This window comes from Hippichthys cyanospilos, chromosome 6, assembly GCF_059441005.1.
Source record: "Hippichthys cyanospilos isolate Australia breed blue-spotted pipefish chromosome 6, RoL_Hcya_1.0, whole genome shotgun sequence".
NCBI lineage: Eukaryota > Metazoa > Chordata > Actinopteri > Syngnathiformes > Syngnathidae > Hippichthys > Hippichthys cyanospilos.
In genome coordinates this window covers 18,482,363-18,493,859 of record NC_142374.1, presented here as the reverse complement: position 1 = coordinate 18,493,859, position 11,497 = coordinate 18,482,363, and the positions used below count along the sequence as shown (strand labels likewise).

The window sequence follows — 11,497 nt, the reverse complement described above, 5'->3', positions numbered from 1 at the left end:
CGTTCAAAAAATTAGACATACTATACAGTACTCTCTTAAAAAAAAAACTGCAGGAGGCCTTTAGGAATTTGCGGTAACTATACAACTGCTCTTTTCTGACATCTAGTGGACACCTTTCAACATTGCAGAACGCCACCTGTTGCCTGTACAAAAGCAAAGAAAACCTCAAGTTAAATCAGGTGTATTCTTTGAACGCTCACTGCGTTTTTTAAATCTACATGACCAAAGGAATGTCTTTCCTCAATTGCGAACTCAACTGTTGCCATGACGACAGAAAACATGTCCGCAGTATAGGCAAATCCAAGCGAGACAGATACGTGCGTGTGCGCATGCGTACAGGAGGGAGAAGGAGCGAGTGAGAGTGGATGTGGGTTAATCTTCAGAAAGTAAATTGCGGAAGTTTGATAACTAATCCCTTGTCAGGTCTCGTTAGTGCTTTAACATCCCTAATTAATCACATCATACTCAGGCGAACGTTGTGGTCAGTGAAAAGGGTCCTCAAACAGGGCCGTCATTTGTGGTGTTTGCGAAATAATGTATGTCATATTATTTTAAATAGTGCATAGATACGTCTTAATAATACAGACGTTACAAACCAATAAAGCTGCATTGGAAAAGCTGTTTTTAAAGTGTATTATTATAGGAAAAAAGTTTTACTTGTTCTAGAACAAAATGTTGTGATATCAGTCACTATGCAATTGCCATGGTCATGTATTTGTCGTATTTTTTGTCATTTTCATGTTTGTATTCTTGTATTATTGACCTTTGTTTGTATTTACTGGTGGGACTGGTGTTGACTGTTTTTTCCTAGATATTTCAGTTCCCATGAAGTTACCTCGTCTTTTAGTTTGTTTTATTATAGGATATGTCTGACGGTATTTACGTAGAGGTTCTCAGTGACATGTTGTCAGGCTGTCTTTTTAGATTCTGAGTCTAGTTTCCGAGTTATTTTTCTGGGTCTAGTCTTCTAAGTCTAGTTTCTGGGTGTGGTCTTTGCCTCTTGTTGTCCAGGTCTTCTTAAATAAGACTTTCTTCCCTTGTTAAATTTGACTTTATTTTGGTTATATTGTGGGATTACCACTTTAGTCTCACAATAGCATGATTATTTTCCCCGACATAATACACCTCTTGTAAAGATTGTTACTTTTTTCAGCACATCGTAGCTCGAAAGAATGCTATAAAAAGTGTTTCTTTATAATTGATTGACTGCTACGTGACTGCCAGGCCTCATTTGCATAATAATCTGTTTCTCAAGGTCAAACGGCATCTTTCGAGCCAGACAAATCTTTTAAATTCACCAATGGCAACAGTCTGGGCCCTCAATCCCAGTGTTTTGCCAGCACCTTAATCTGATTGGCTCAATCTTACCCCCTGACCAGGTAAACCCCACCCCCTGCCGGCTTTATCCCCTGAGCTGACGTTTATCCCTAGATACGCCCATAAGCTGCTGTCTGCTTTTTAACATGCGTGGGCGGAGGCACTGATGGGTTGGGGTGCATGTCTTCTTGGCATTTTTGTTTTAAAGTTCTTGGTCCAAAAGTGGCATTTGCTTACATTCTGAAACAACAATGTGTTTCCCATCTCGACGGAGGACATGGAGGCTGACGCACCTGCAGCCGAAGATTTGACAACAGCAGGTTCGTATGAGACTATTTTGCAATATGTTTGACATCTAGTTGAACACTAATACATTGTTTGTCAAGAGAATTCAGTATACTCGTGGGACTCAAATTTTGTTGAAAGTATTACCATCATTAAATTACAGTTCTGTAGAAAGACTAAACGTTCTTCTAAAAGGAGACAGCAGTTTTAATCCTAAACAGTATATTTTGCTTTAAAGAAACAACCGCGCCTGAGGAATAACAACCTATCAGGGACAAATGGCATGAGCGACCAATCATCTTCTGCATTGACACACACATAACTGAACAAACCCCAGAGCCTTGCTGACTTGTAAATTTTGACTTTGTTGAAATTTGAGGCTTTGTTTAAATTACTTTGGGAAAGCCATCTCAGAAAAATAAAATAAAACCCCAGCTGGTGCTTGCTAACAACTGGCGCATAAGAAGCAGAGCAATGGGACTTCTGACTGCTGACAGGATTTAGAAATTAAAATAGTGGAATTTTTAACATTTCCACTCGACGAAACGGAACTTCAAACTGATAAACTTATTTATATCTGTTTCTTATGTATTTAAATTTATTACTATAACACTCGAGTGTCATGCTATCACTGTGGCAGGCATATGGCATAAGGCTAATGTTGGCTTGTTTATAGCGCTAAGGCTAACTTAGTTTTGCTAGCACTCACTGCTGTTTTGTTGTAGCTGGACACTTGTAGAAGCTGGACACGCATCTGTGATCACAACTATGCATATTCATGATAACATGATTATGATTGGTCATGTTTGAAGACGATGAACGTCATTGAGGGACGCAGCTTTGGTCCAACTCAAGCTTCCAATAGCTTTCACTTAACACTAGGTGACCAGATTTTCAAAATTATAAACTGGGAGAAGCCAAGTTCGCTGAAAATGAAAATGCAATGAATTCTCACCAGGAAATATAAATGAAAAAAATAACTGCTGTCAATCTGGTGACTGATAGTTGTGTTAATACTATAGCTAATGCTAAATGCTATCTTGATGACAGTTCAATGACCTGAAATAAGTCAGTGCACTCACCATGACACAATCTATTTTTCCTTGGTCCCTGTGTTGTGCCACATAGTGAAATTTGTAACCCTGCCCCTGGAACGTGAGTTGTCATGAAACGATTCTGATTTTGATTTGTTAAATAAATAAGAAAATGTTTCCACATACCCACTGCAATGTGCTAACGGACTATAATCATTGCTGTTTGGTTCAGTGGATTAGAATTTCCATTGATATGTGAGATGTCCTACTATATGAGTGGACATCGAACACAACTCCAGTCAACTGCATGAGCGAGTACAGTACTCACTTTCTTTCGCTTCTCCATGTAGTTATCAATCATGTAATGCAAGCATTTTTTTTCAAAAACAATGTATCTTGCTGTCCCACATCGGGAACGCACAGCCAGAAATGTCAGCTCGCTATGGTCTGAATTTATTTCCCATGATTCTTTGACACAGAAGCAGGAAGTAACTAGTAACTAGCTCTAGTTCCGGTATAACATGAATGTGAAAATAAACAGTTTTAATTCTTTTTTAATTGGTTTAAAACAATAAGAATTCCAAGTATATGCTTGAAGTTCTTGTTTCGATGTCCTTGATATTGGAAATAAAATGCTCAAATTACTTTCTTTGGGTCAGCCGGCTAATAATAAAAAGACCTCCTCAAACGTATTTTTGAATGTTTCCCAACCCTAACTTGCATCATTCAGTGACTTCAAAATCCTGAGGCCTGTTTGAGCTCAGGAATGGCTGCTGCTGATGAACTGAATTGGATCCTCTTACTGCTCCTCCTGTGTCTACATCCAGCCTCAGGTACATCATGTTGTCCTTCATGAATCCATCAAGCGCTTCTTCTCTCAACCTTCTCGTGTGGGACACAGGGATGTCGGGATGGGGTGGTTGCTTGGACGGTCAGGACATCTACTCCAGGTTGGCAGAGAACAGCCTCTGTGGGGAAGTGGTCGCTGACCTCATGGCAAACGCCCCAGTGGAGGGGGTTGAGTGGAAACTACAAGGGAAAGACGCCGATTGGTTCTTTGTGGACGGAGGAGTCATACGCTTGAATTCATCACCAGAGAAAGTGCTTGACCGAGAGGTATAGCCCAAGAGCTCTAAATGTATCAACGTGATCGACTTGGACGGCAAAACATGATAGGTTAAAGCTGTAAGGCGGCTCACAATCTCTTTTATCCTCCTGCCAGCCGAATGTTTGAAAGTCAAAGGGTCAACTAGATTAAGTGTCACTCTCGTCTTTCCTCAAATACACTCTGAGATTTACGTCTTGGTTGATTGTTGTATTTTGTACAGTAAATAACAAAAGTGTGTGAATTTTTGCCCATATTGTTTTACAAGATTTTTCAGTGTATTCTATGCAAAAAAAAACTGACTAATCAAGCCTAACAACGGACCATGCAACAACACGTAAGCTAGCAAACCTAGCAAACAACATGTAAGCATGTAAGAAACCAACCAAATCAACAATCATTTAAACACCATAAGCAAACAAAAAGCTCCGCTGCTAACATTACAACCTAAGAAACCCACCGATTAAACTGACCATGAAACAGCCCATCTACTAACCAATCAAAAAACTGACTAATCAAGCCTAACAACTAACCATACAACAACACGTAAGCTAGCAAACCTAGCAAACAAAATGTAGGCATGTAAGAAACCAACCAAATCAACAATCATTTAAACACCATAAGCAAACAAAAAGCTCCACTGCTAACCTTACAACCTAAGAAACCAACGATTAAACTGACCATGAAACAGCCCATCTACTAACCAATCAACTGTGTAACATTCCACCTGCAGTAAATTGACCAAGTAACAAACCGACCAAATACCAAAGCGGCCTCAAAAAAACGTTTGAACAAGCAACCAAGAAACAAGCCGATGTGTTTGTAATACTAACTTGAAACATCCTACACCACTACCTTCCTGTGTTTCAGCTGCAGGGTCCTGTGCTCATGGCGGAATTGTCATGCTATGAAGATGATGTTCTTCAGGTACACTTCACATAAAAAGAGCAGAAGTAGTAGAAGTATTCATTCTCTGTACTTGGGTAGAAGTACTGTATAATTATTATATTATTATAATAAAGTCTAGTAGTAATGAAATGTACGTAAATACAAACTGTATACCCGTTTGGCTAATTTACTGTAGCAAATCTGCACAGGATTATGATTGATTAATTTACACAGGCACTGGTACTGAAAACCACAGGAAAAAAAATGATGCTACATTTTACTGTTCAAGCCAGGGCTAGCTAGTGTTAGCTATTTGCTTCCGTAGCTATTGCTGTAAAAACGCAAAAAGTTAATGATAGCATCTGAAAAACATACAATGTGGGGTTTTTTTCAGATTAGACAGGTAATTTCTGAACATCAAAAAGCAGTGTGTTTTTTTCAGTCAAGCATAAATTCAATCTTTTTACATAAGTTCGCGTATTGGAAATACAGTACTTCTTAAAAGTTACCCTCTGGTACAGTACATGTTCTCCCTTTGGCGACAAGTTTTTCTCCTTCACTTAGAGCCCAAAATCTCAATCGATGAAAACTACAAAGTTGACTGACTTAACCTTTTCTTTTTACGTCCTGTTGTCGGCAGCAATACTGAAAGTATAAAAATCTACATTAAAATAAAAAGTAGATTCACAAATGAGTGTCTTCTATTGTTACGGCAGAGCGTTTCCAGAATCGTGGTGGAAGTTCTCAACGAAAATGACAACTGGCCTGAGTTTGTGGAAGATACAATCCAATCTGTTGTCATCAGTGAGGTAGGACGCTCAGACAGAAAAAAAAAGACATTTTATGTGATGGTTCACGTAATACCTGTGTTGTCCAGTTGACACCAGTGGATACACTTGTGTTTACCGTCTTGGCAATCGATGCGGACCATGACCACATCATTTACTCTATTGACCAGTCATCTGTAAGTTGATCTATGATGAAGAAAAACTACCATGAGGTTGAGATGACATGACAGTAATATGGGCCTATTTGCTCTGCAGCCTGACGCAGAGTTCTTCAAATTCAACCTTCTCAGCAGCGGTGAGGTGATGCTCGCCAAAGCACTTGATTATGAGACCAAAACTCAGCTCTATCTCACCATCCATGCCTCTGTAAGGTCTTTTTTTTCATACATAGTTTTCATACTGCCGATATAGTTTTAGTGGTTTGTGGTTGTTATGGAAAATAAGTGTTCAGTAAACATCGGCATTTTACCTGATGAACCTTCAACTTGTGCTGTATATGAGGATTATTTGTGAAGCTGGAATGGGACAAATTTGACAGTCTGATCAACACAAGTAGTTCTTTGTTTTAGGTTTGCTTTCCTTGATTATGCTTCGGCACACTCTCTCACAGGCCACTAGACTGCTCTGTTAGACTTGTGTCCATTTGAAGCGTCAAATATAAAGAAACCCAAAATACAATTTGTTTTCTAGACTGCTTTGTTGATCTTGCCAAAATTCTGAAATCTCCATAGTGTTTCCTCTTTTATGTCATTATTGTTTAACTGGTCTTTGCTAATGTACGACACATTTTTACTCCATGTTCTGCACTGTAGTCTAAGTCGGAGTTAGTTGAATTTCGAGTTGAGCTCAGTTGAGTTAATGCCAATTTGGAAAACAGATGGTTGTAATATCAATTGCTTAACAATCCCTCTCCATGACAGGAAATGAACACAGCCGAACATTACAATACCAGCATTGACATCATGGTCGACGTACAGGATGGAGATGACCAGTACCCTCAGTTCCTGCCTTGCACACTACTATTCCAGGACGGCACCAATCGGATTTGCACCAGTCCAGTGTATACCGTTAATATCACAGAAGGCCAAGAGGTTGGCTTCAGCCTTTTACATATTTGACTGCCTTTTTTTTTTAGACATTTCTACACCAGGGTGGGTAATAAATTGCAAAGAAAAATAAAAAAACACGTTGTACGTCTTGTTCTGATGTAGGACCTTGTTCTGGACTTCTCTCCTGGTCCCATCCATGCGGTGGATGGAGACAAAGGAATCAGGGCTCCAGTCAACTACGCCATCCTCTCAGGTAGTGCAGTAAAATTAGTCAGTCAAAATTTTTTTTACCAGAAATGTAATCATGCTGTGTTGATGTGCCAGGAGACGACCATGGTCGTTTCCTAATGGACCGAATGACAGGAGAGGTGAGGTTCACCCGGGCTGTGAAGGACAGACTCACCACACCTGCATTGCATCTTCAAGTCATGGTGAGGGAGACTCGCAAAGTGAGTGACTTGCAAAATCAAAAAGTCATCTCCAATGTCCTATATCAGAGCTACATAGTGGTGTTAAGAGGTGGCTCAAGTCCGTTAAGTCACCAATTAAGGCCCAGATACTAAATGCATGGCCCACCTTGGAGAACCTCTCTCTGGACTTTACTCAGTCTGTTTCAACACAGGCCTTTCAGGATGACGACCCCAGGAAGTACTCTGTTGCTACTGTGCTGGTCCGTGTCCTGGCGGTGAACCGCTTTCATCCAGTGTTTGACATGTCTGAATACAACGGCTTTGTGACGGCAGGCAAGAGTCCTGCCTCCTTGGTTTATACGTATGGCAACAGGGCATTGATGTTACATGTGCAGGACCAGGATTTTAAACACGTAGGTCGGCCTGCAAAACATCACGGTACGATGAAGACCTTGGCTGTTGTTCAATTGTCCTCCCTATCTTGTCCTGCAGGGATTTAATCCGATGATCTACTTCACCTTCAGCCCCGCGTCCAATCACACGGGCATCTACCGGGTCACACAGGAGGGGCTCCTTATTGCTAGGGCCAATCAGCTCAAAGCAAGACAAAAGCACCTTCTGCACGTAAGCCCCAACAACCAACATTGCATGCGTTGCTGTCCACTGAAAAGCAGACGTAGAGTAGTGGGAGGATGATGATTGGATCTTCTTGCAAAAAGCAAGTTGGTATTTGGTCAGTCGACTTTCACTGCCAAGTACAGAGATTTTATGTTTCTTGGAGTTGGTTACCTGGGATTTTGGCCCATTCCCAGAGATGGGAATTCCAGATCCACGAGTAAAACCTGCTGTCAAATGAGCTCAATAACCTATCAGTTGGCTTTAGCACCTGTAGCGAAAACCAAACTGTGGCTTTCTGGACCTAAGTTTCCTATATCTGTATATAGACCTCTAAATCCATCAGGATTCTTGGAAACATGACGTTTTAGCGCTCTCCACAGGTTTTCTATTGGATTGAGGTCTTTAGACTGACTAAGCCACTCCATGACATTAATATACTTTTTCCTGACCGATCCCTTCGTTACCCTAGTAGTAATTTCATGGCGGAAGACCCATCCATATCCAGTCTTCAAGGAAGACCCATCCATAACCAATCTTCAATATTCTTGTTGAGGAAAAGATGTTTTGAAAACATATTTGAGTCTACATGGCCTTCAATGAGTTGAGTTAAAAATAAAAAGTCGAGTTTCAACTTATTAAAGCTATATTGGAGACATTTAGATGTTTATTAGCTAACTTACGACTGGTGTTTTAGTCACGACGTAACATCCTTGACCAATATATAATGAATACTAGAGCGTATTGAGATGTGTCAAAACCAAGACTCGAACCTGAGACAAGACCAGGACATTTAGGGGTCCAAATCGAGACGAACTGAGACGAGAAAAGACCAAGACTTTTAGGACTGGAGGTTGAGACAGGACCAAGACTAGATACATGCTTTTGATTGAGACCATCTCCAGACAAATCCTGATCTTGAGAACTACAACACTAATATTGGGGGTACGATAAGATTTATGTCCATTTTGGCACAGGTACCAACCTTTTCTTTGGTACCTAAAAAACAACCAAAACTTAGTAATAGATGTTAAAGATATGTACATCCTTAAGACAAAACACCTACTCACAGCAATATCAATACGTGGCAGGTAATGGCAAGAGACCGGGAGTCAGGTGACACCGTTGTTTCGACTGTGGTGGTGAACGTATTATCTGAAAGCCAGTCAAGTAAGTAAAAACCCTGCTTGAAAAATTATGAAATGAAACAATATGAAATATACGTAATTTTTATACTGCATGACAGTTCCTCTCAGCGCGCTGGTAGATGACCGCACCATCAGTTGCACCCTGGGTAAAGCTTTGTTCCTCAGCACGGCCTTTCTGACGGTACTGGGCTGCGTCGTGACTTTGGTTCTGTGGCTCAAGAGGAGACATAAGGGCCATCTGGACCCCCTGGAGAGAGGCTGCGTGGCCCAGGGCAAGCACCCTAACGTGGTGAGACGTCTGCACAATCGGAATCAGCTTATAAGGCATGCCAGTGTTCAGTGTTGTGAACGTGCTTGTTTTATCCGCAGAGCCTTCGATGGTTCCAACTGGTAAGTTGTGGAGTTATACGGATTAGAGACTAGAAATCAGGGATTCTGTTGAGTAGGATTTTTTTTTCTATCTTTTTCTTTTTACAGCTGCCATGGAGTCTTGGACTAGTAGATTAGTGGATGAATGTATTGATTAATGCATTATTGATTTGGGTTTCTATCTGATGGAAAGAGTATCAACCAGTGTAGTGATTCACAACCCTTTTTTTCAGCAAAAGTATTAAACTTCAGGACTACAATCGCAGAGGCATCTCTGAGACTACTTTATTCAGAAAGATGTTGTAACATCATCTGTTTGATTTTTGGCTAGTCCGCCTGAAAATTGAGTCATTAATGACAATACATATCCGTGCAAACTTTAACAAATGAAGAAATACACAATTTTTGCAAAAGACTCATTATAACACAATTTAGCAATAGGTTGCTTCATGTTTCAATTCATTTGCTCTTAATTTGAAAAAATACTGTTCTTTTCATGACATTAAACAGCATTAAATTAGATTTGCTGATATCTGCAGAAACCCTCTTAACCTTCTTGGTCTTTAATGTATTTAATTACTTTAGTATTTGATTACCTAATGTAATAAATCACTTTAGTACATATGTAATTGGTTACTTTAGTGCTTGATTCATTTATTACCACCCATTTTTAGGCCCTTTTTAAGCCAAACACTCGGGAAAAAAACAAAAATATTTATAAAAAGTAAGAACAAATAATAGTCCCTACCTACCTCATCAACCACTTGAAGTGCTTTTATTCTACCTTCATTTAAGAACCGCTGCAGTAGATGATAGCTTTCCATCTAGTAGTGTTATTTTTGCAGTGGTTGACCAAGTAGACGAATGGTTGTATACAACTAGCTAACAAATGCATGGGATAGATCAATAGAATGAGTGATGGATGGAAGGACCCCAGACATCTCGCTAAGCTTTTGACTGCTACAACAGGTGAATCCAAGCAGCGGCGCTCCACGGGTGGACGACGTGAGCTTCAGCAGTGAAGACTACGGAACCGCAAACCCTTCATTCAGTTTCTCGGGCAAAGATCCTCCATCTTGCCAAGGGCCGATCCAGCCTAACAGTAGCGGCTGCGACCCGACGGCTCCCCTGGATGCGACGTTAAGCCTCGCTGAAGCATGTACCACCATCACCTTCAACAACAGTGTCTCCACCCCCACCAGAAACCTGTCCTCCTTGTCCACTTTCAGGCCAAACTCTGTGGACATCAACCCCATCGCAACCAAAGAACACAGCTCGCATACATCTCCACAAGATGCAGGCGTACCTTCCACCTGTCTCGACTCGCAAACAAACTCCAGCGAGGATCATGTCGACACACCCACCAGCCCCTCCCCCTCGTCCGCTAGCGTCCCCCGCAGCCAGGCCCGAATCGCCTCAGCCGAGATAGAAAAACCCTTCAGCAAACCTCATCTGGCATCACCCCCAAACTCTCCACACTCCCTTCAACCCTCCAGACAGACAAGCACCCCGCCTCCCACCCCTGAGCAGGCCCCCTTGAAGGCCACGCTGGTCATGTTGGACGCATCACCTGAACCGTCAGAACAGAGATGGAGCGAAGAGGAGGACCAGCCTTGCACTTCGTTGGACCAGCCGGAGCAACCAGAAGACCAGAATGCGGATCGCCCGGCAAACTCCGAGGACGACGACGGATTCTTGGGCGACGAAGACGCTGACAAGAATAGCGAAGGCGAATTAGAGGCGGACGAGACTGAGCTACTCAGGGTAATGTCCCGGTGCAACCCCATGTTAGTCACTTTCACCAAGTGATGGCGGAAATGTACAAGTGGACATAAGGGGCGCCTTAACCTCAAAGTGAATCTTCGCTATTCCTATTTTTAACAGTGAAAAGCCACCGAATGTTTTTGTCTAAACAAGAATCTCCAAAACATGACAAAGCACTACAATCCCAATTCAATTTTACCAGATTACCCTTCCAAATAAATTGTTTTACACATGTGTCTGAAGTGCCAGGATGCTGACATTTGTTGCCTTTGCAACCCGTGTTACATTTGAGAAAATCTGCATTTTTAGTGTCATTTGATGTGATTTTTAGATTTGTTGTTTTGTGACGTCCGTACAATCCCAGCATCACACCGCAAAAAGGAGACTTGCAAACAAAAAGTACTGATACCCGATGCAAATACACAATCGAATTAAAGCCAATACTGTATTTAAAAGGACTTGATATTCTTTCTGCACGCTTCTGCAAATTTTTGCAGCTAATGAAACATATTTGCTATTAGAAAAATTAAGCATCCATCTCCAATCCAAACAGAAAAGTGTCCATGAAAATTATGTAGCTACATGTGGAAACGGTCCTTTGGGAGTCTTGCAATTTAGGGCTTTACAAACTAACTTGACATGGGAACAATGCAAGATATACATCTGTTTTACTACATAAATCCAGTTTATTTACATTATATTTTATTACAGGGTGGGATACAATA

General features: G+C 41.1%; 1 protein-coding gene across 3 annotated transcripts; it reads left to right on the top strand.

The window, feature by feature from the left end:
* The first annotated feature begins 1,448 nt into the window (after nucleotides 1-1,448).
* Nucleotides 1,449-11,006, top strand: LOC148422581 (protocadherin-15). 3 transcript variants are annotated; one of them, XM_088417130.1, is made up of 16 exons: nucleotides 1,449-1,637; nucleotides 3,367-3,469; nucleotides 3,538-3,752; nucleotides 4,612-4,668; nucleotides 5,346-5,438; nucleotides 5,507-5,593; nucleotides 5,673-5,783; nucleotides 6,338-6,508; nucleotides 6,629-6,719; nucleotides 6,791-6,897; nucleotides 7,089-7,289; nucleotides 7,369-7,500; nucleotides 8,583-8,661; nucleotides 8,738-8,928; nucleotides 9,009-9,029; nucleotides 9,978-11,006. In XM_088417130.1, exons 2-16 carry the CDS (start codon nucleotides 3,403-3,405, stop codon nucleotides 10,815-10,817), a joined length of 2,463 nt encoding a protein of 820 aa, XP_088273256.1. In that variant the 5' UTR covers nucleotides 1,449-1,637; nucleotides 3,367-3,402; the 3' UTR covers nucleotides 10,818-11,006. The 3 variants fall into 3 exon arrangements, with proteins under 3 accessions (XP_088273256.1, XP_088273255.1, XP_088273257.1); XM_088417129.1 differs by having other exon boundaries at nucleotides 6,791-6,915; XM_088417131.1 differs by lacking the exons at nucleotides 5,507-5,593; nucleotides 5,673-5,783 and having other exon boundaries at nucleotides 6,791-6,915.
* Nucleotides 11,007-11,497: the final 491 nt, after the last annotated feature.

Bases quoted from the DNA above. Each gene is read 5' to 3' on its own strand.
- LOC148422581 (XM_088417129.1), top strand. From the start codon at position 3,403: ATGGCTGCTGCTGATGAACTGAATTGGATCCTCTTACTGCTCCTCCTG. The intron at 3,753-4,611 runs GTATAGCCCAAG...CCTGTGTTTCAG, and splicing joins AGAAAGTGCTTGACCGAGAG to CTGCAGGGTCCTGTGCTCAT. The intron at 6,509-6,628 runs GTTGGCTTCAGC...GTTCTGATGTAG, and splicing joins ATATCACAGAAGGCCAAGAG to GACCTTGTTCTGGACTTCTC.